General features: G+C 46.8%; 1 protein-coding gene across 4 annotated transcripts in view; it reads left to right on the top strand.

Moving 5' to 3' along the window:
• HDAC7 (histone deacetylase 7) overlaps positions 1 to 24,484 on the top strand; it is a 686,142-nt gene that overhangs the window by 627,055 nt on the left and 34,603 nt on the right. For 3 of the 4 annotated variants that reach the window (XM_086964199.1, XM_086964189.1, XM_086964206.1), the window contains one exon: positions 16,262 to 16,359. In XM_086964199.1, coding sequence (XP_086820325.1) covers positions 16,262 to 16,359 — 98 coding nt within the window. Of the gene's footprint in view, positions 1 to 16,261; positions 16,360 to 17,239; positions 17,339 to 24,484 lie in introns of those variants that run through there. The other variant, XM_086964216.1, reaches the window with a different exon arrangement.

Raw genomic sequence — 24,484 nt, 5'->3', positions numbered from 1 at the left:
TGTAAAAAGGGCTGCGGGTCTCCACAGCTTCTGTCCAGTGGTCTATGTAAAAAGGGCTGCGGGTCTCCACAGCTTCTGTCCAGCGGTCTATGTAGAGCCTGCTTGGGGTCTCCATAGCTTCTGTCCAGTGGTCTACGTAAAGCCGACTGAGGGTCTCCACAGCTTCTGTCCAGTGGTCTACGTAAAGCCGACTGAGAGTCTCCACAGCTTCTGTCCAGTGGTCTATGTAAAGCTGGCTGCAGGTCTCCACAGCTTCTGTCCAGTGTTCTATATAAAGCAGGATGGGGGTCTTCACAGCTTCTGTCCTGTGGTCTATGTAGACCCGGCTGGGGGTCTCCACAGCTTCTGTCCAGTGGTCTATGTAAAGCCACTGGACAGAAGCTGTGGAGACTCCCAGCCGGCTTTACATAGACCACTGGACAGAAGCCGGCTGGGGGTCTCCACAGCTTCTGTCCAGTGGTCTATGTAAAGCTGGCTGGGGGTCTCCACAGCTTCTGTCTAGTGGTCTATGTAAAGCCGGCTGGGGGTCTCCACAGCTTCTGTCCAGTGGTCTATGTAGAGCCGTCTGGGGGTTTCCACAGCCTCTGTCCAGTGGTCTATATAGAGCCAGCTGGGGGTCTCCACAGCTTCTGTCCAGTGGTCTATGTAGAGCCGGCTGGGAGTCTCCACAGCTTCTGTCCAGTGGTCTATATAAAGCCGGCTGGGGGTCTCCACAGCTTCTGTCCAGTGGTCTATGTAAAGCTGGCTTGGGGTCTCCACAGCTTCTGTCCATTGGTCTATGTAGAGCCGTCTGGGGGTCCCCACATTTTCTGTCAAGGGGTCCATGTAAAGCCTGCTGGGGGTCTCCACAGCTTCTGTTCAGTGGTTTATGTAGAGCCGCTAGGGGTCTCCACAGCTTCTGTCCAGTGGTCTATGAAAGCTGGCTGGGTATCTCCACAGCTTCGGTCCAGTGGTCTATGTAAATCCAGCTGGGGGTCTTCACAGCTTCTGTCCAGTGGTCTATGTAAAGCCGGCTGGGGTCTCCACAGCTTCTGTCCAGTGGTCTATGTACAGCTGGCTGAGGGTCTCCACAGCTTTTCTGTCTTGTCGTCTATGTAAAGCCAGCTGGGGATCTCCACAGCGTCTGTCCAGTGGTCTATGTAGAGCCGGCTGGGGGTCTCCACAGCTTCTGTCCAGTGGTCTATGTAAAGCCGGCTGTGGGTCTTCACAGCTTCTGACTAGTGGTCTATATAGAGCAGGCTGGGGGTCTCCACATCTTCTGTCCAGTGGTCTATGTAGAGCCGACTGGGGGTCTCCATAGCTACTGTCCAGTGGTCTATGTGAAGCCAGCTGGGGGTCTCCACAGCTTCTGTCCGGTGGCGTATGTAGAGCCGGCTGTGGGTCTCCACAGCTTCTGTCCAGTGGTCTATGTAAAGCCAGCTGCAGGTCTGCACAGCTTCTGTTCAGTGGTCTATGTAAAGCCGGCTGCGGGTCTCCACAGCTTCTGGTCAGTGGTCTATGTAGAGCCGGCTGGGGGTCTCCACAGCTTCGGTCCAGTTGTCTATATAAAGCCGGCTGGGGGTCGCCACAGCTTCTGTCCAGTCATCTATGTAAAGCCGTCTGGGGGTCTCCACAGCTTCTGTCCAGTGGTCTATGTAAAGCCGGCTGGGAGTCTCCACAGCTTCTGTCCAGTGGTCTAAGTAAAGCCGGCTGGGGGTCTTCACAGCTTCTGTCCAGCGGTCTTTGTAAAGTCGGCTGGGGGTCTCCACAGCTTCTGTCTAGTGGTCTATGTAAAGCCGACTGGGGGTCTCCACAGCTTTTGTCCATTGGTCTATGTAGAGCCGGCTTGGGGTCTCCACAGCGTCTGTCCAGTGGTCTATGTAGATCTGGCTGGGGGTCTCCACAACTTCTATCCAGTGGTCTATGTAGAACTGTCTGGGAGTCCCCACAGCTTCTGTCCAGTGGTCTATATAAAGCCGGCAGGGCGTCTCCACAGCTTCTGTCCAGTTGTCTATGTAAAGCCGTCTGGGGGTATCCACAGCTTCTGTCCAGTGGTCTATGTAAAGCCTGCTTGGGGTCTCCACAGCTTCTGTCCAGTCGTCTATGTAGAGCCGGCTAGGGGTCTCCACAGCTTCTGTCCAGTGTTCTATATAGGGCAGGCTGGGGGTCTCCATAGCTTCTGTCCAGTGCTCTATGTAGATTCGGCTGAGGGTCTCCAGAACTTCGGTCCAGTTGTCTATATAAAGCCGGCTGGGGGTCTCCACAGCTTCTGTCCAGTCATCTATGTAAAGCCGTCTTGGGGTCTCCACAGCTTCTGTCCAGTGGTCAATGTAAAGCCGGCTGTGAGTCTCCACAGCTTCTGTCCAGTGGTCTAAGTAAAGCCGGCTGGGGGTCTCCACAGCTTCTGTCCAGTGCTCTATGTTAAGTCGGCTGGGGGTCTCCACAGCATCTGTCTAGTGGTCTATGTAAAGCCGACTGGGGGTCTCCACAGCTTCTGTCCAGTGGTCTATGTAGAGCCGGCTTGGAGTCTCCACAGCGTCTGTCCAGTGGTCTATATAGAGCGGGCTGGGGGTCTCCACAGCTTCTATCCAGTGGTCTATGTAGAACCGGCTGGGAGTCTCCACAGCTTCTGTCCAGTTGTCTATGTAGAACCGGCTGGGAGTCTCCACAGCTTCTGTCCAGTTGTCTATATAAAGCCGGCTTGGGGTCTCCACAGCTTCTGTCCAGTTGTCTATGTAGAACCCGCTGGGAGTCTCCACAGCTTCTGTCCAGTTGTCTATATAAAGCCGGCTTGGGGTCTCCACAGCTTCTGTCCAGTTGTCTATGTAAAGCTGTCTGGGGGTCTCCACAGCTTCTGACCAGTGGTCTATGTAAAGCCGGCTGGGGGTATCCACAGCTTCTGTCCAGTTGTCTATGTAAAGCCGTCTGGGGGTCTCCACAGCTTCTGTCCAGTGGTCTATGTAAAGCCGGCTGGGGGTCTCCACAGCTTCTGTCCAGTCCTCTATGTAAAGCCAGCTGGGGGTCTCCACAGCTTCTGTCCAGTGGTGTATGTAAAGCTGGCTGGGGGTCTCCACAGCTCATGTCCAGTGGTGTATGTAAAGCCAGCTGGGGGTCTCCATAGCTTCTGTCTAGTGGTTTATGTAGAGCCTGCTAGGGGTCTCCACAGTTTCTGTCCAGTGGTCTATAAAGCCGGCTGGGGGTCTCCACAGCTTCGGTCCAGTGGTCTTTGTAAAGCCGGCTGGGGGTCTCCACAGCTTCTGTCCAGTCGTCTATTTAAAGCCAGCTGGGCATCTCCATAGCTTCTGTGCAGTGGTCTATCTAAAGCCGGCTGGGGGTCTCCACAGCTCCTGTCCAGTGGTCTATGTAAATCCAGCTGGGCGTCTCCACAGCTTCTGTGCAGTGGTCTATCTAAAGCCGGCTGGGGGTCTCCACAGCTCCTGTCCAGTCGTCTATGTAAATCCAGCTGGGGATCTCCAAAGATTCGGTCCAGTGGTCTTTGTAAAGCTGGCTGGGGGGCTCTACAGCTTCTGTCCAGTGGGCCATGTAAAGCTGGCTGGGCGTCTCCGCAGCCTGTGTGCAGTGGTCTATGTATAGCCGGCAGGGGGGTCTCCACACAGTCCACAGCATGCATCTCTTCACTGAAACCCAAAGCACCGCAAGAACATGGACACACTGGAACACTTGGGTGCTCAAATCGCAAATTGATGACATTTGTGTTCCTTCACAAATCCTACAACAAATGTGGATGTTTCTGTAGGCAAGCCTCTGTCCAGCTGTGCAAAGCAGAACGAAATGTAACCCGGGGAGTCCAAACACTCCCTCTGTAGGAGCCTCCTCGCTAGTGCCAATGTGACCACGCTTTTTAGGTCTAGCCTGGCATATGCAGCGCGAAGCGCTATCGCCAGCGAGCTCTATTGTTAGGGACTTGCCTCGGAAGTGGGACAGGAGATGGGCACGCGCAGAGCTTTTGGCGATTTGCGCAGGTGTACGTGCACATACAGCCACGCGCCATGCACATCTCCTGTCCCACTTCCGAGGCAAGTCAGCCTCCTGCATTAGCATTATTGTACTGTTCTCTCTTGCACACGCACACACACACACCCCCAGCAGCCTAGACAAGCAAGTTGTGAACGCATACACACACACACACGCATTACCTGGCACACGCGGGGCTTCCCTCACTCATGAGAGCCTTGCACTTGCATCGAAGGCCTCAGGCGCCACTTCTGACCCAGGGCTTCTTACTTCTGCAGCCACCGCTGGGCTCTCCCTCAGGCATGGGAGCCCCGCGTCACCACTGCTCCTCTGGGCCAGCCACTCCGTGGGTGCGGGCTTCCCGCAGAAGGGTGAAGTCCCACCCCACGACAGGCGTGACGCTCCCGAACTTCCGGTTTTCGTGCCGAATCGGGCCGGCGGCGGTGATACCTTCACTCCGGGCATAATGAGGGGTAGGCTCCCTCATTGATTACAGGATCACTTTCCCTTGTTTTTGTACTCGTTAACACTATTTGGGCAAATATTTCCCTTCAGTGGGGTCAGCTTGACACCCACGTACAGCAATCCCGAACCCACATAAATACCTCGTTGCACATGGATCGCAATTACAAGGGGCGCAGAACTGGCCTCATTTAGAAATTACAGGGCCCGGTAAAGTCCGCACCCCTGGATTTCCCTTACTTTAAATACTGGTAGGTCAAACCTGGTGACATTTAACAGGTGAAAAGACCCCATTTGAGATGGAGAAACTCTACTTCAGAGATAAATATCGCGCCTGGCAGATTCCAAACCAGATGCTGTGTGTATCACATAACCAACATAGTAAGGGCTGGTCGCACTAAACCTAGCACTGTCAGAACCACATCCTTATGTCTTATGATTGCCGAATTATATTGCTTTTAAGATGCATGAAATGCATAAAAGAGTCCCCCCCATCTCCCCCCCCCCCCGAGCGCTTGTTAATACTACTGGCTGACCCTGGATCGATTGAGGTTCCTGCCATCAGAAAATGGTGCCCACAGTCATCTGTTATCGACATGCAGACTCCAGCTAGCCTACCATTCTTGAGTGCCAACCACGAGGCGCTAATAGACCTCCCTTGCTGACAGCAGCCATGCCCAGTGACCCCTCTCAACAGCTCCACTGCTCAGTGCCCCTGTACACCAGGGTCCTGGGTAACATCAAACCGGGCCTGTTTCCTCGTTGCCCCCCCGTAGCCCCCTCTCCCAGTGACTCGGTATTTCAGTTCGCTTTTGCGAGATACATTAGCAAGTTCTCAGCACACCACTACAGCACTGACTCGTACCAGTTGAGCTATCTTCCTTGGCCCTGAGCAGCAGCTGTCTCTCGCGCAAAGTCACTGCCTCTTCGATGCCCCGCCCTGGAGTCTTCATTGACTGGGCTGTAATTGATGCATCTGATAGCAAGCCCCAGGCTCAGAGAGCACACTCACAGTGCGGGGCGGGTGGAAGGGGCAGGGTGGGCAGGCAACAGCATACCTTGTACAGTGTGCTAAGTGTGGACCCGTGCCTGCAACAGAGAGCGCCTCCTGCGCACCTCCATGTTTGCACGCCCTTGCCACTGATGTTGTAACCACACAGCCCCCAAATAAGCTGCCTTAGAAATATTCATTACATGCAGCCTCTCTGAGGGGCAGGAAGATGGTAGGAGTGGATTTCTACAAGTCCAGACCCACGTGATTGGCGAATTAATTGATTCAGCACATCCCTTAAGAAACACGGCGTTGTCATCAATCTGCCAAGTAAAAAGGACTCTATCAGACCTGATACCTGAGAAGATCCCAAAAGTATAATATACAAAGGGTTAGCTGTCTCTATTCTAGGCACTGCTGTCTCTTTCAGAGCAGCATCTGGTACGTAAAGATTTTTGACTTTATTTTGTGAGTTTTTTTTAACAGAGTTTTATACAGTGCAAACTTGACCCGAATCGGGTATCAGAGCGCTTTACATAACACCAGTTGCATTACATGAGGACACATACATTTTTTGTCAGGCACAGGGAGATTAAATGATTAGCCCAGAATCACAGGATTTTCAGCGTCATTGCTGAGACTCGAACCCAGTTCCCCAGATTCGAGGTCGACCACCCTAGCCGTTAGGCCAACTCCTCTTCCTTTTAACTTAGCTGTTATATGGTTGATTAATTGCACCCAATTGTTCCTGCCCTGCGGCCATACGCCAGCCAGGAGTCAGTATGGATGAAATACCGACCTTCTCGCTATAAAGGAACAAGACCTGTTGCATTGCCCTCCTTACACCCCATAATTAAGCACATGATTTTTCTCCTTTTGCATCCTCCAGTTTAATGGATTGTAACCCTCGCTTTAGAACAAGAAGCAGCACACATATACTGGTTACACACAGAACAAACAAGCAGCACACACACTAGTTACACACAGGACAAGTAACAGCACAGACACACAAACTCACACTAGGAACACCCAGAATAGCAGAATAGACACATCAACTCACACTAGGTGCACACAGAACAGCAGCACAAACACACACACACTAGGTGCACATAGAATAGCAGCACTGAGACACCAACCCCCACTATGTGCACAGAAAAGAGCAGCACAGACACACAACACTTGGTATACTTAGCAGTGGTAGTGGCACTGCCGCCTGTTCCTACAGGATACACACCGGCGCCAGACCTCCATTAGCTGTTACTCATATTGGCCAGTGCTGCCGCTAGAGCCCATACTGTCTCTGAGCAGGCCTCCCTCTCGAAAGGATGCCTAAGGGGGAGCAGTGAGGCTTGAAGCGTGGGAGCAGTAGCAGGTTTGGAACTCAGTGCTGAATGACCCTATAATCCAGACCAGTGATCTTGCAAAGGTCTGGTAGGTAGAACAAGGCGCTACGCAGAGCGCCAGGAGTCGCTAGCACCTGCTAGAACCCAGATATGGTCACACATGTTTTTTGAGCATGTATACATTTTATGATACTTTACACTGATTGTGATCAGCCACGCAACCCCAAACACAACACACACAACCCCACACACACAACCACACACACAACCACAACCACACACACAACAACACACAACCACACACACAACCATCTATTTATCTATCTATCTATCTATCTATCTATCTATCTATCTATCTATCGCACTCACTCTATCTCTCTAACTATCGCCCTCACTCTATCGTCCTCACTCTATCTATTGCCCTCAGTCTATCTATCTATCTATCTATCTATCTATCTATCTATCTATCTATCTATCTATCTATCTATCTATCTATCTATCTATCTATCTATCTATCTATCTATCTATCTATCTATCTATCTATCTATCTCCCTCACTCTATCTATCTATCTATCCCCCTCACTCTATCTATCTATCTATCTATCTATCTATCTATCTATCTATCTATCTATCTATCGCCCTCACTCTATCTTTCGCCCTCACTCTATCTATCTATCGTCCTCCCTCTATCTATCGCCCTCACTCTATCTATCTATTGCACTCACTCTATCTATCGCATCTCCACAGCATCACTAAGCACCATCACAGCATCACTCAGGGGCACCACAACATCACAAAGCGCTACCACAGCATCACTGAACGCAACAGCATCACTCGTCGCCACCACATCACTCAGCGCCACCACAGCATTCATCTGTGCAACCCTTCAACAACAACTGGTTCAAATATGTTCTCTCAATGTTTCAAGCTTTATTAGAAATGTCACAAAAAATGTTACTATTTCACTTCTGTTCTTGGATTTTTGCCACAATAAAATACACTAACATAATCTTCACAAAAGTTATTTACAAATGTTTAAGCTATTGCCATTATAAATTACAATAACTTTTATTTAAGTATTAATTATTAAAAAAAATAAAAACCATTGTTATTTGTAATATCAATACATCTAAGTCATGTAAATACCACAAATATTGCATTACAAATGCTATAGGTGTCACATTTGCGAAAGTTATAAGTATTGGCATTGTAAATGACAAAGGTAATAATTTCGCTATTTTCAAAACCAACACATAAATAAATAAAAATGTAATTTACAATACCAATAGCTCAAACTTTCCTAATGCGAGACCTATTGCATTGCAAATACTTGTTGTACTCTGTCATGAAAATATTACCAGGCATTCAAACAAGAAAGCACTGAATATTTCAACCAAAAACCTGTCTGCGAAGAAACTGAACACTGGGTGGACAACTCAAGGGAAGCCAGATATGAAGAGGAAGAAAGGCATCTTAAGTGTGTTAGGAAACCCACACTCAAGAGCATAACACAGTATGCCTCGCGGCTGGAAACTAATATCATACAGCTATTTTGGCAGCCAGAGACGCAATTTATCAAACGGTTTCACCAAAGTAAATGCCGACCTCAGAGAAACGATTGAAATTAATGTAAATCTGAGAAGTCCTGCATACCTCATGTGACGGTCAAAATGTATGTGTCCTTGTGTGTGTGTGTATATATATATATATAAATATAATATATATTCTTTGCTGTTATTAGTTTTCTCTCCAGCTATGTTTGTAGTGGTGAACTAGCTCTCCTTCCGATTCAAACATTCAACCTTTCTTGTGCCTCAAAATGTGGTCTGATTGATACTTGAACACGCCTCACTCACTGATTTAGACATATCATGTTTACTGCAACGAAGATGTCAGAAGATATCTTGAGCACTACACAAAAATATACAATAGAATAAAATATAACAGGGCACTTGCAGCCTTTTCAAGGTGTTTGCGGTAAACTGCGTTTTATGTTAGGGTAACCGTGATTTCTATAGCAGCGTATTACCATTAGTATGATCCTGCTACTTTGCCGGGGACAGATATTTCTTTTCCTGGGCTCAAGGATTCTGTCACAGAATCGAGCCTGTTTCTGTTAGAGTTTGTGATTATTTACTATCGTGGTTTGTGATGTTGTGACCTCATGGTAGCCAGCTCTAGGCAATATGTGAGCTGTGTTGTATGCAAACGTATTGTCCTGTCTATGTGTTCTGTTGAATATATGATTATACCACGATTTCAGTTACCACGCATGGCTTTACCACGCAAATTTTACCTCGCAAGTGGCTTTACCACGCTGGTATTTACAACGTAGCATTTTACTACGCGTTGCAACGTCTTACCTTCACGCCTTTCTCCACGAGCCCTTACTTCCATCCTCCTTTGAAACAAGCGTCAAAACACGTATACCAAAATAAAAAAAGGACTGCTTTTTTGACGTACACGGCACGTCTTTGGGGGAGGCTCTTTCCTCTTTCTTTTAAATGTATGTTCGTTTTTTTGTTAAAGTAACCTGCTTGTTATTTTTGGGGGGGAGACCGCCCCCAGCCCCCCTCCGAGCCTCCCCCCCCTCCCTCTGCCCCCCCATGCCCACGCAGATCGACTTGAAGGAATACCACGTCTCCCCCCTAGCCCGTGGTAAATACGTCGTAGAAGGTACCCTGCGTGGAAGGCACCCTGCGTGGTAAGTGTCACGTGGTAAACGTGAGTAGTGGTAATGCCTTCGTGGTAAATGATGTTTCCCGTTCTGTTGAGTGTTGTCTGTCATCCAGTGGAGGCTTTATGCCTACAGCAACCTCTAAATACCAGTCACTGCCACACATATCTGTGGCACAGTTGCAGCTCTAGAAATTGTGCATCACTGTGTGCAATGTTCGTTATTGCACATGGTGTTGTGAGTTCATTGATTCCCGACCGCACAGACCCACTGAGCGGTGTTGGGTAGGTGTTCAAAGTATTGTCTAATAATTTGTTTTGAGTATTTATTTGTTGTTATTCTGAGGGGCCTACTTTGTGAAAAAGGTTATACTCACCTGTATGGTGTGTGCGCTGTGTTTGATGCATTTTTGATGCTTTGTCTAAAGTTTCTTGTGGTTGCAGGGTGTAGGTGTGCAGATTCTTTGCCTACCTCCGCCCCTCCGAAACACTGTCTTTACCATCTCCTCAAGTAGCCAGGGTCAAAGTCTTGCTTCTCATCCCCTTCAGCTCCAATGCAGCACAAATTGTATGAATACCATGACCACATGTGTGAAGTTTTTTTGCAGTTTCAAACAGCTAAATTCACAGAATTGAGCTTTTTGCAATAAAAAAATGCTTTTTCTGTACAGACCACAATTTGCAATTCCGTATCAAGTTACCAAATTGCAATTTGGGTTGGTGACCCAATACTGATTGGTATTTGGAAGAAGTGTATTAAGTGTGTTCCTTTCCATATACTAAATCACAGTGATATTTATTAATGGTTTGCATCCCAATTCCGGTCGCAAAAGATTAATATATTACCACCTCCTCAAGGGAGGTAGAAAGCCATTCACACCCAGGAAGGGGAAAAAGGGACCTCTTACCCTTTGCAAATGTTTAATGTCTTTTTTTTTCAAAGAGTTGTTAGGGGTCCAATGAACCTCTACCCACTCTTAAAAAAATGTTAGTTTCACTTTTCATTTTTCTTTTAACTCCCGTTTTTCTTTGGAGAATACAAGTTGCATAAAAAAAGCTTTTTGTAAAAGCAATCTCAGACATGGTGGTCTGCTGACTCCAGAATGCCACCATCCCTGTGGTGGTTGCAATTTCTAGTAGGTCACAATTTGTGGCATGCCTTATTAATATCCAGAAGGCAGATCAAATTGCGAACCACTAGGAGTACCAATCTATTAGTACATAGGTTGGTTGCAAATGACCACACTGATCGCCCAAAAAGTTTTTGCACTGTGCGCCCAATATTTTGTGGCAGTGCTACATACATCTGACCCATAGTTCTGAATGATTAACAGTTTCTAATTCATGAAGCCCTTGTCTTGTACGAATTACTTATGTAAGTGACAAGGTATAGCAGCAATTCAAAATAATAGTACAGCAGTACTCAAAGTGGGTGCTTCAAGGTCATCTTTACATTGGAGGCTTTCTTTAATGTAAGTTTATTTATTAGTTTATTTATTTTATACTTGTGTAGGGTGCACAAGACCCAATCAATGGCATAATGTTGGAGCTGCCCATTTAGAGGTCTGCGTTCTGTGGGCTAGACCTTGGGTGGAACGCTTTCTTAAGTCCACCGAAGACCACAGGTTTACTCCGAGTTAGAACCAGTACGTTCTCTCATATTTTAATTAACTACCGAAACCATGTACTGTTCCAAAGCGATACTCAGCATCTGGAGCCCTAAATGAGATATTTCTTTGCTAGCGTAGAGGGTGTGACACCAGTGCCAGCACCTCCCTTTGTTGAAGGGCCAGACCAATTAACGGGCAGGACTCTGGTGAGAAAGTAGGCACCATGAATAGAATGGGAATATGTGTGCTGTTACGGATACAGCTTTACCATATGAGACATGATGAATATGGCCCAGGGATCAAGACTTTAGTTTCATGGGCAACATTTGTTACACTTTTTCTATAATTAGTTGTCTTACTCACATGTGACTTGCAACTGGCTTTACAGGAGTTAAACAGACTTCTGCAAGGAAGAAAAGCTTTCTGGCCTGTCCTAGTGTTTGTTTGTTAGTGATTTTGAGTGTTTCCTATGGAGATTATATACCCTTCCCCTGGTAAGAAGCACCTGCTGAGGATTGCGGAGAGCAGTGCATATTCACGACCGGTAAAAAGCCACTCAAAGATGATTCATGACTAACACTCAGATGTACCCGAACTCTGTGCTCAGGCATGTAACAGCATACCCACACGTTGCTCTAGTTGCCAACACAGACCATGTTCATATCTTCGCAATGCTTCTCAAGTCCAGCACCCTTGTGAGTCTCAGTGTGGCTATTCCGTTTCGATATTTTTTAATTAGGTTATGGGGACTGTTTTTTTTATTTTAGTTCAGAGTTCAAGTATATTTAATCATGCTGAATTTCACTTTTTCATCTTGTATTTTAATTTTTGATTTTTAGCTCCAATAACCGTTTTGGTTTGTGTGTAGATTTTCCTTTTTCATTTTGTGTTTACATTTTTGTTTTATGCCGAGTGATTTTTTTATATCAAGTTTTTCGTTTTCTACATCAGTGTTTTATTTTATATATTGGGTTTCAGGTCATGAATTTATTTTGCAATGCTGTATTTTGATTTTCATTTCATGTTGCCTTTTGATTGTGCTGTCTGATTTAAAATGTAGGGTTTTATGGCAAAAGTTTGGTTATGCACATTGAAAAATAACGCCTTGCAGGCTTGGGGGTTCTAGTATTTTATTCTGATGGATAGCTTCAAATTCTACTTTGCCATCTTAATCTCTGTATTTGTTCAATTGTATGCTGTTAGTTTTTATTTATCATGATGTGTGCAAGTTTTCAGCAGCGTGATTTAGGTATATCTTTGTTTTTTTGGCATCTCCATGTTAAAATTCGGGATTCATTCATTGTTTGGCTTTAACTTTTAATGTACAACAATAATTTTGATCGTTGCAGTGCAATTTAATTTTCCAATTTTAGTTTAGAGTGTTTGTGGGGTTTTTTGTGGACATTTTCTCCCATTACATTTTTACATATGTACCTTTCGGTTCCACAAATTGAATTTGACCTTTCTGTGCTGGAATTTGTTTTTCCGATTGAATATGCATTTTCAGTGTAACATTTCAGTTTTTAACAACCAGTTAGTGTTTGGTTTATCAGTTCAATACGCTATATTCGGTCATATCAATGACCATAAAACACATATTTAAAAATGCATTGTACATTATATGGTTTTCAGATTCAGAGATTATTAAGAAAGATTCAAAGATCTGCGTTTGGTGTATGTTATTGGGGATTTGGTACTATTAAGATTTAACGACATAATCTCCTCTAAGCATTAGCTAATTGATATTATGCCCTTAATTGCATGCATTGAAGGTGTACACATTTCAGACAGAATGCTTTAATATATATATATATATATATATATATATATATATATATATATATATATATAGAGAGAGAGAGAGAGAGAGAGAGAGAGAGAGAGAGAGAGAGAGAGAGAGAGAGAGAGAGAGAGAGAGAGAGAGAGAGAGAGAGAGAACAAACTCTTGAAATGGCATGCTAAGGAAAGCAGTTAAGCAGTTAGGATTTTCAAATACACAGATAAATGGCATTTTGAGTCTATGAGGAAGCTCGGTCAGATGATAAGTTCTGCCATACCAAGAATAGCTACAAAGTAAATGTGTTCATGTCTTTATTAACAGAAAACCAAATTTTCAAGGTTTGTACAGATTGTAATCTGAGGTTGTTAATTATGTTTGTAACTCTTACAGTATTATACATACACAGCTGTAATACATTCTGTTAGTTCCTCGAAAAATCTCGGTTGGTAAGCACGAGTGTTTCAGTTGTCAGTGAATTATATTACTAATTTTATCTCCACTTAATTGATCCTTGGGCAACCCCTGACTGACAGCAGCACGTCAGCTCGGAGCGCCTCACATCTTCTGCTCAAACTTACTCGAGAGCGCTCGTGCTGGCAGGCAAGGCCCGCCGTTTGTCAGAAGCGTGCCCAGACTAGGCAGTGATGTGAACTGAAAGCACGACTCATTTCTATTTCAACTCGGCGCAGTTTTAGTTTTGCTGGAAACCCGGATTACACCATTTTGTTCACAGACACTCGTCTGAAAGCATTCCTGTGTTGAGAAAACTCATCCTTGGCCCAAACGCTTCTACTTGTGTTAATTTAGCTTTAAAATGAGAAACGCCATTGCCCGAATTCTGACCACCCTGGTCTCTAACTCTATCCTAGTCACTGAGGTTGTTTCTTTATTTTTCATTTTTTCTTCCTTCATGTAATAATGTACCTGATATTAGGAAAAATGCGTTTTTCATCATTCTGGAAGTAAGTTCACCAATAAGGGGGGTTCACCCATAGACTGTTATCACCTGAGCACAAGGATCTTCATTGGCGCACCTGGGGATGCGACAGAAGGTCCGCTGATATAGCAGCATCCCTATTGCACTTCAAAAGGCACATTTCCATATAAGTTGAAATAGAAAGAGCCAGGAGCTACTACTACTTGGCAGCAGTAAAAGACACCTGGGGCGCACAGAGCGACGGCTTGCTGCATGCAGCTGCTCCATGTTTTCACTGTACATGCGCAACCCGCCTTCACTTTTGAGGATGATTAGAGATCCCCTTGCAGGTGGGTGCAATCAGTCACTGCACCCGCCGGAAAGGGGATGTCTGGGGGGTCAATGATCCCCTTTACCCCTGCAGAGGGCTTCTCTCAGGGGGCGCACTCACAGTGCACTACGTAGAAGGTGGCGCACTGTGAGTGCACCCCTGAGAGTTCCTTTGCCTCTGCGCCGGTGTCTGTAATATGGCGCGGGTGCAGACGCAAAGGCATTCCCTCATTTGCATAGACAACGCCCTTATTCAAATGAGGGAACGCCCCCTGAAGGTAGCGCTGATGCTTTAAGAGCACAAGGGCTATCGGTATTACTGAAGGAAATGAACAAGCATCTGCGCTCCCTTCTGTAATATGAAAGTGCCCTGGGGCACTTACTGTAATACGGCCCCTGGTGCTGTACTTTCTTTGTAGCTGAATCTGGGAAACAATGGGGACTCAAGGGGGTTCCCTCAAGGCTTTTTTAAATAAAGGCGTCAAGACTGAATAACTTGGCTGTCTACTCAGCGGTCAGAGTTGTGTTAGAGATGTACAGCAGAAGAATATATGTTAAAATCCTGCATTCTTTTTCTCCGTGGGGAATCACAACGCGGTTGTTATCACGACTGCGTTGTGATTCTGCATACCATTACTCCGCAAGTCGTAACAACGACTTGCGGAGGGGGGGCGCTGGAAGTTGGAATAGTATCATTTACTATTCCAACTCCAGTCTGTGCGGACATTAGGGAAGGTGTTGGATTTTAAATTCATCATCCCTCCCCCCCCCCCCCCCCCTCTCCGCAAGTCGTTGTTCCGACTTGCGGAGTAATGGTATGCGGAATCACAACGCCATCTGTATACAGTGCGTAGGCACTCTTGAGATGACTGTAATTTAGATACTCATCACTTTCGGGCAGAATCAAAACACTTCCTACTGAAGCCTCATTGCACATACAACCCCCCCCCCCTTTCCAACACTACACTTCCACATGGTGTAGGCATGCTACCCATGCTATAGAGTGCTCTTGTGCAAAAACGGATTGTTTCCACCAATGTCTGCCACTGTTGGTCAAGCCTGGATTCCTCGTAAATGAGCACTACTAGACTGCACCATCTGGATATTAGTTTGATGAGCATGTTAACTAGGGCACAGCCGGTTACTGCCAAAACCCAGCTTGAAACAACTACCATTGAGTTTGTTACTAGTACTCTGCTAGTTACTAGCGCTTAGTTTGCTACTAAGGACCTAATTACAAGTGACCTGGAGCAGAGGTAATCCCGGATCCCACATTCCAATTACCAAGGTCATTGCAGTGCCAGCTCCAGGCATTATCAGAGAGATTCCTAAGTTGGCAGAGTATGCCCAGACGTGGGTCCCTTGCTCACTTTACCACTGACACATAGCTGTGTCTGAACTGGACAGTGGGCTAAAGAATGATGATGGATTCAACCCAGATCTGTGACTGGGGACGAGTGTCTGAAAAGTTTCAGCACGCTGGCCATCATTTCCTTATGTTTGCATTATCAAAGAGATCCCAAGTTGATCCAACGAAGACCCTTATGTCATGGGTAATAATATGTGGAAGCTGATGATACTGCACTGGTGTCCACTTGTCAGTCTGCAATCCTGTTGCTTGTACCCGGGTAACTCATGTAGTACTATTTACTATTGCACCCAGGGATAATGGGTGCAGAAGCACACCTTTTGTGATGCCCGGTGTGGAAGTGTCTACCAGCACATCAAGAGTACCGTTACTCCTAATGAGTGCTCATGGATTGGGCTTCTTGCTCGACTGAAGCAGGTTACTAGTGCTCAGCATGTTACTAGCGCCAAGTTTTCAGCACACAGCACTCGAATCGTTGTAATTTGACTCAATATTGTTGTTACTTGCTCTCAGTTTGCTGGTGGTGCTAGGCTTGTTAGTAGCACACAAACTGTAAGTGCTTGCAGTCATTTTGTTCCTAGTACACATATTGATGTGACTGGAAAGCTGAAGTTCCTTCTAATCTTTGTGTTACTGTTGAAACTGCTGAGTTTCTTGTCACTACAGCTTTTTACAACTGTTCAAATTTTTACTGATGCTCTGTTATTGCTAGTTCTCGGATGTTGTTCCTGATATTCATTTTCTTGGTAGGAACACTGTCCCAAATGATCTATAGTCCACAACTTCATCCTGCCCCTTACTGGCCTAATTTTATTTGTGTTTATCCCTAGGTTGGATCCAGCAGTGGTGAAGGATTTACTGTGAACGTAGCGTGGGCTGGTGGCTTAGATCCCCCCATGGGGGATCCAGAATACCTGGCTGCTTTCAGGTACAATTTCTATTGCAGAATCATCACTGTTGCCCCTTATTGTTATTTTCTATTTTGCCCCTGCTTTCTTGCGTTTCTTTAGTACTTTTTCATGTATGTTGATTATTTTCCTCCCATCTGTCTTGACCTCTTTCCATGTACCACTTGATCGTTTGCCGTATAACTTCTTGAATCTTTTCCTCTGCATTCCACCGTGTTCATTGATTTACTTTGTATTCTTATTTGCTCATTGCGTATTTTTGTAATCGTATTTTTTAATCAACTTACCCAATTATTTATTTTCTTATTTCGATTTTGTTCGTACTAATATGTTTTTGTCTATTTAGTGATCTCCATTTACATTTCCTTTTTACTATTCCTCATTTTGTTTTGCCATCGATTCTCTCCACGTTCCTATTACATCATTGCCACTTGTATTTGTACTTTTTTCTTTTTGCCCCATTGTTCCACTTTCAATGCTCATTCCCTTTACTTCAGTTTTATTTGATTTTTCCTTTATCTATGAATTCTTCGTTTATATCCGTGTTTTGGTTGTGTTGAATTTCAAGACCATTCTTCATGCTTTCTTCCTTCATCTGCTCTGTGTTCAATTTTTTTACTTATCTCTTAATGCTCTGTCCCTCTTCATACTGTTTACACGATGCAGTTATCTCTACCATTTGTTAAATTTTTTGCTCTCGCATTCCTTTTTCCTGTTCCACTTCTCTTCCCACCATTCATTTTTGATTGCCTGTTATAACCCGTGTCTTCACCTTTTGTTGGTAGCTAGTGACTGCTTTTGTCAATCAATTTCTGAATGCCTCTTTCAATTGCTATTTACTTTCTTGATTTCCTCTGTGTTTCTCTGTCTTTCTCTCTCTCTCTCTTTCTCATGCGGCAGAAAGGTCCTATGCTATTATACTCGTAACCTAGGAATCTTGACAGCAACACTATTCTAATCCAATGCACAGAGAAAGTGGATGAGGTGTTACTGTCCAGGTAAGGCCCTCTCTGCACTCTTGGGGTGTCATGCATGCATCACATTGAACAGACTGCTGAGTGACGCAGTCTGCAACTCCTTCCGGTGGGGATTTCCTCTGGTGGAGAGTGGTTTACATAAATCTGATCTTGGCATTTGCTGTCCGCTTGAACTATGAACTTCCTGGGGAGTCACATGGTTCATGGCTGAAGCATGTAAACATAGCAACGGTAAGAACGGATGCCTGATGCCTTCGGGCTAGCTGCATATTTTTTTTATAGTAAACACCATCTGATGCACAGACCTGGAATAAGCAGAATTACCATTAGCTTTCTCTCCAACATCGTCCCTGAATTGAACCCACGCTACCACAACAATTCCCAAGAGTCTCTTAGAAATCCCGATTATAGCCCTGATTCTCACTGTGAGGAAAACGTGTGATGATCAGGACCTGGCATCTCCTCCGAGGTTTATTACTAACTGGACGCAAAGAGAAGTAGGTTGAGCCATGCCAGTCAGCTGTGGGTATCCTGCAGACACTGCTGCAGTACTTTATTTCTAAGTGGCATTCAGTAGGGCACACTGAGAATTCAAAGTGCCCTATGCCGTGCAATTGAGAGAAATCAAGGGGTGGAACTGGCAATGGTCAGAAGAGAGAGAGCAATAAGAAAAAGGGTCACAGAGGGGAAGAAAGTGATGGGCCAGAAGATGAGGGTCTGAAGATGGGATGTATCTACATATACGACTTCCTCTTTATCAGGGTAAGGCAAAAGAAGTTATAAATGAGCCGACACGTTTTGGCTGCCTTCAGATACTTTTCATCTATCTTGCGGCTGTTAGTCCTCTTTGCCTTACTTCTCTGGTTCTTTGACATTTCTCTGAAATGTATTGAGAGAAAGGACAAATTGTGTGTGTGTACGCGCGCAACTCATCGGAGGGACAGTGTGGGCCTCACTATATCTTGTTTCCATTCTAGAGAAAGACTGAAATGACCCGGGGAAACTCCACTGTTGCTCGGCACTGACGTGGCCAGCAGCCAGTGAAGCCATACACTATATGAACTATAGGATGGCCTGACCCCAGATATACATTAAGGATTGTGCACTTGCTTGAATTCAAGTACATTGTGAGCACTGTTGTTCCCAACTTCTTCTGGACAGTAGTTTCCCCAGCACAGCAGCATAAAAAGTTTCGTTTTTAGGTCTCGCCTAGACGAAAGCAAAAGCGAAGCTTTTGCTGTCTATGCGAGACAACTTATGTTGCCACTTTTCTGGGAATATTGTGGACATCAGACTGTTACGAGCTTTTTCTGCTGTAGTCAGGCTGTCACGAGCTTCTCCTTTGGAGATTTGACCTCGTGAGCGCGCCTTGACTGCATCTAATGGGCCGTGCGCTTCCTTTAGTCAGTTTCACTTTGACGCCTGCACTTTCAAAGTGAAATGAAACAATGTGTCTGGTAGTTGTTCATGTGGAGTGCCTTCTGACCTCGTGAGCGCGCCTTGACTGCATCTAATGTGTGTGGCTTTTTTTTTCAACGTGGCCCGGGCGCTTGCTTCAGTCAGTTTCACTTTTAAGGTGCAGGCGTCAATGGGTCTGGTACTTGTTTTATTTCCATTTAATGCTCTTTGGAACAACAATTTTATATTACTTGTGTGTATTACCACTGGCCAGAATTTCAAAGACTTATATTCACGCAGGTGAAATAATACTATTGTGATTAGGGCCGATTTTTGGAGTCTGACCGTTCAGAGTGCAGAGTGGAGCTTCAGAGTGGAGCTTCAGAGTGGAGCTTCAGAGTGGAGCTTCAGAGTGGAGCTTCAGAGTGGAGCTTCAGAGTGGAGCTTCAGTGGAGCTTCAGAGTGGAGCTTCAGAGTGCAGAGTGGAGCTTCAGAGTGGAGCTTCAGAGTGCAGAGTGGAGCTTCAGAGTGGAGCTTCGAGCTTCAGAGTGCAGAGTGGAGCTTCAGAGTGGAGCTTCAGAGTGCAGAGTGGAGCTTCAGAGTGGAGCTTCAGAGTGCAGAGTGGAGCTTCAGAGTGGAGCTTCAGAGTGGAGCTTCAGCGTGGAGCTTCAGAGTGCAGAGTGGAGCTTCAGAGTGCAGAGTGGAGCTTCAGAGTGCAGAGTGGAGCTTCAGAGTGCAGAGTGGAGCTTCAGAGTGCAGAGTGGAGCTTCAGAGTGGAGCTTCAGAGTGCAGAGTGGAGCTTCAGAGTGCAGAATGGAGCTTCCGAGTGGAGCTTCCGAGTGGAGCTTCCGAGTGCAGAGTGGAGCTTCAGAGTGCAGAATGGAGCTTCCGAGTGGAGCTTCAGAGTGGAGCTTCAGAGTGGAGCTTCAGAGTGCAGAGTGGAGCTTCAGAGTGCAGAGTGGAGCTTCAGAGTGGAGCTTCAGAGTGCAGAGTGGAGCTTCAGAGTGGAGCTTCAGAGTGCAGAGTGGAGCTTCAGAGTGCAGAATGGAGCTTCCGAGTGGAGCTTCCGAGTGGAGCTTCCGAGTGCAGAGTGGAGCTTCAGAGTGCAGAATGGAGCTTCCGAGTGGAGCTTCCGAGTGGAGCTTCCGAGTGGAGCTTCAGAGTGGAGCTTCCGAGTGGAGCTTCCGAGTGGAGCTTCCGAGTGGAGCTTCCGAGTGGAGCTTCAGAGTGGAGCTTCCGAGTGGAGCTTCCGAGTGGAGCTTCCGAGTGGAGCTTCCGAGTGGAGCTTCCGAGTGGAGCTTCCGAGTGCAGAGTGGAGCTTCAGAGTGGAGCTTCAGAGTGCAGAGTGGAGCTTCAGAGTGCAGAGTGGAGCTTCCGAGTGGAGCTTCAGAGTGCAGAGTGGAGCTTCAGAGTGCAGAGTGGAGCTTCCGAGTGGAGCTTCCGAGTGGAGCTACCGAGTGGAGCTTCCGAGTGGAGCTTCCGAGTGGAGCTTCCGAGTGGAGCTTCCGAGTGGAGCTTCCGAGTGGAGCTTCCGAGTGGAGCTTCAGAGTGGAGCTTCAGAGTGGAGCTTCAGAGTGCAGAGTGGAGCTTCAGAGTGGAGCTTCAGAATGCAGAGTGGAGCTTCAGAGTGGAGCTTCAGAATGCAGAGTGGAGCTTCAGAGTAGAGCTTCAGAATGCAGAGTGGAGCTTCAGAGTAGAGCTTCAGAGTGGAGCTTCAGAGTGCAGAGTGGAGCTTCAGAGTAGAGCTTCAGAGTGCAGAGTGGAGCTTCAGAGTGGAGCTTCAGAGTGCAGAGTGGAGCTTCAGAGTGGAGCTTCAGAGTGCAGAGTGGAGCTTCAGAGTGGAGCTTCAGAGTGCAGAGTGGAGCTTCAGAGTGGAGCTTCAGAGTGCAGAGTGGAGCTTCAGAGTAGAGCTTCAGAGTGGAGCTTCAGAGTGCAGAGTGGAGCTTCAGAGTAGAGCTTCAGAGTGGAGCTTCAGAGTGCAGAGTGGAGCTTCAGAGTGGAGCTTCAGAGTGGAGCTTCAGAGTGGAGCTTCAGAGTGGAGCTTCAGAGTGGAGCTTCAGAGTGCAGAGTGGAGCTTCAGAGTGGAGCTTCAGAGTGGAGCTTCAGAGTGCAGAGTGGAGCTTCAGAGTGGAGCTTCAGAGTGGAGCTTCAGAGTGGAGCTTCAGAGTGGAGCTTCAGAGTGGAGCTTCAGAGTGGAGCTTCAGAGTGGAGCTTCAGAGTGGAGTTTCAGAGTGCAGAGTGGAGCTTCAGAGTGGAGCTTCAGAGTGCAGAGTGGAGCTTCAGAGTAGAGCTTCAGAGTGGAGCTTCAGAGTGCCGAGTGGAGCTTCAGAGTAGAGCTTCAGAGTGCAGAGTGGAGCTTCAGAGTAGAGCTTCAGAGTGCAGAGTGGAGCTTCAGAGTAGAGCTTCAGAGTGCAGAGTGGAGCTTCAGAGTGGAGCTTCAGAGTGGAGCTTCAGAGTGGAGCTTCAGAGTGGAGCTTCAGAGTGGAGCTTCAGAGTGGAGCTTCAGAGTGGAGCTTCAGAGTGGAGCTTCAGAGTGGAGCTTCAGAGTGGAGCTTCAGAGTGGAGCTTCAGAGTGCAGAGTGGAGCTTCAGAGTGGAGCTTCAGAGTAGAGCTTCAGAGTAGAGCTTCAGAGTAGAGCTTCAGAGTGGAGCTTCAGAGTGCAGAGTGGAGCTTCAGAGTAGAGCTTCAGAGTGGAGCTTCAGAGTAGAGCTTCAGAGTGGAGCTTCAGAGTGCAGAGTGGAGCTTCAGAGTAGAGCTTCAGAGTGCAGAGTGGAGCTTCAGAGTAGAGCTTCAGAGTGCAGAGTGGAGCTTCAGAGTAGAGCTTCAGAGTGCAGAGTGGAGCTTCAGAGTGGAGCTTCAGAGTGGAGCTTCAGAGTGGAGCTTCAGAGTGGAGCTTCAGAGTGGAGCTTCAGAGTGGAGCTTCAGAGTGGAGCTTCAGAGTGGAGCGTAGAGCTTCAGAGTAGAGCTTCAGAGTGGAGCTTCAGAGTGGAGCGTAGAGCTTCAGAGTGGAGCTTCAGAGTGCAGAGTGGAGCTTCAGAGTGCAGAGTGGAGCTTCAGAGTGCAGAGTGGAGCTTCAGAGTGCAGAGTGGAGCTTCAGAGTGCAGAGTGGAGCTTCAGAGTGCAGAGTGGAGCTTCAGAGTGCAGAGTGGAGCTTCAGAGTTCAGAGTGGAGCTTCAGAGTGGAGCTTCAGAGTGCAGAGTGGAGCTTCAGAGTGGAGCTTCAGAGTGGAGCTTCAGAGTGGAGCTTCAGAGTGCAGAGTGGAGCTTCAGAGTGGAGCTTCAGAGTGGAGCTTCAGAGTGGAGCTTCAGAGTGGAGCTTCAGAGTGGAGCTTCAGAGTGGAGCTTCAGAGTGCAGCTTCAGAGTGCAGCTTCAGAGTGCAGCTTCAGAGTGGAGCTTCAGAGTGCAGCTTCAGAGTGGAGCTTCAGAGTGCAGCTTCAGAGTGGAGCTTCAGAGTGCAGCTTCAGAGTGGAGCTTCAGAGTGGAGCTTCAGAGTGCAGCTTCAGAGTGCAGAGTGGAGCTTCAGAGGGCAGAGTGGAGCTTCAGAGTGGAGCTTCAGAGGGCAGAGTTGAGATTCAGAGTGCAGAGTGGAGCTTCAGAGTGGAGCTTCAGAGGGCAGAGTGGAGATTCAGAGTGGAGCTTCAGAGGGCAGAGTGGAGATTCAGAGTGGAGCTTCAGAGGGCAGAGTGGAGATTCAGAGTGCAGAGTGCAGATTCAGAGTGGAGCTTCAGAGTGCAGAGTGGAGCTTCAGAGTGCAGAGTGGAGCTTCAGAGTGGAGCTTCAGAGTGGAGCTTCAGAGTGGAGCTTCAGAGTGGAGCTTCAGAGTGGAGCTTCAGAGTGGAGCTTCAGAGTGGAGCTTCAGAGTGCAGCTTCAGAGTGCAGCTTCAGAGTGGAGCTTCAGAGTGGAGCTTCAGAGTGGAGCTTCAGAGTGGAGCTTCAGAGTGGAGCTTCAGAGTGGAGCTTCAGAGTGGAGCTTCAGAGTGGAGCTTCAGAGTGGAGCTTCAGAGTGGAGCTTCAGAGGGCAGAGTGGAGCTTCAGAGTGGAGCTTCAGAGGGCAGAGTGGAGCTTCAGAGGGCAGAGTGGAGCTTCAGAGGGCAGAGTGGAGCTTCAGAGGGCAGAGTGGAGCTTCAGAGTGGAGCTTCAGAGTGGAGCTTCAGAGTGGAGCTTCAGAGTGCAGCTTCAGAGTGCAGCTTCAGAGTGCAGCTTCAGAGTGGAGCTTCAGAGTCCAGAGTGGAGCTTCAGAGTGCAGAGTGGAGCTTCAGAGTGTCAAGAGCAATGCCAATAGCTCTAACTTTAACAAAGGCAAAACCATTGCATTGTAAATGCTTGTTATTTTACCGAATCACATGCTCATGCTGCTGCCTGGTTTGTCTACATGCACACAGGCAGAATCACTCGGTACAAAATGGCTCCTGTTCACTCGTCAGTACGGTCTTGCGCCGCCCACCTTCCCCCTGCCAAATACATTCATTCCAAATACTGCTTATTTTCATATCAGACTGACTTCTCACATCTGGGATAGCAGGGGCACCTTCCACAGTGATTAGTGCTTCACAAAAAATAATTCTCGGCTAGCGCTCAGAAGCCTTGAAGCTTTGATTGAATGACACTGCAGTTTGATGCCCCGCTCGTTTTTTGATGCTATGCGTTCCAGACACTGATTTTATTAAGACTCACTTGGAGCTCTAAACTGTCACTTGATCTTTCTTTGGGTCATTTCGTTTGCCCGGAAGGACTAACATATCTGTGAAACCCTCTTCTTTTATAGTTTGAGCATCGTCTTCGTTTAGCAGGATAACATTATACATTTGAAAATACAAATATCCGGGAAGAGCAGAGAGCAAATCTCCGCGATGTTGGGCATTCTCCTATCATAAAGGAAGCGTGTTGGTGGGACCTGTGGCATCTAACGCATCATTTAACCCTACATGCGTGGGCACCTACCACAATAATGTATAGGATGAGTTTGTTCCGTTCCCCGTTTTTAATTTGATGTAAAACTCAAATCACTGCACACTCTCTACTACACACTCTCTACTACACACTCTCTACTACAGTCACTACTCTCTACTACACACTCCCTACTACAGTCACTACTCTCTACTACACATTCTGCTACACACTCTCTACTACAGTCACTACTCTCTGCTACGCACTCTACTCTCTAATACACTCTACTACACACTCTCTACTACACACTCTACTACACACTCTACTACAGTCACTACTCTCTGCTACGCACTCTACTCTCTACTACACACTCTACTACACACTCTCTACTACACACTCTACTACACACTCTCTACTACAGTCGCTACTCTCTACTACACACTCTACTACACACTCTACTACAGTCACTACTCTCTACTACACACTACTACACACTCTCTACTACAGTCACTACTCTCTACTACACACTCACTACACACTCACTACTACAGCCACTACTCTCTTCGACACACTCTATACTAGACACTCTCTACTACACACTATCTACTACAGTCACTACTCTCTACTACACACTGTACTACACACTCTACTACAGTCACTACTCTCTACTACACACTACTACACACTCTCTACTACAGTCACTACTCTCTACTACACACTCTACTACACACTCACTACACACTCACTACTACAGCCACTACTCTCTTCGACACACTCTATACTAGACACTCTCTACTACACACTATCTACTACAGTCACTACTTACTACACTCTCTACTACACTCTCTACTACACACTCTACTACACTCTCTACTACACACTC

Source organism: Lissotriton vulgaris, chromosome 1_1, assembly GCF_964263255.1.
Source record: "Lissotriton vulgaris chromosome 1_1, aLisVul1.2, whole genome shotgun sequence".
Lineage (NCBI taxonomy): Eukaryota > Metazoa > Chordata > Amphibia > Caudata > Salamandridae > Lissotriton > Lissotriton vulgaris.
Note: the sequence above shows the minus strand (reverse complement) of the source record. Positions and strands in the feature narration are given on the sequence as shown.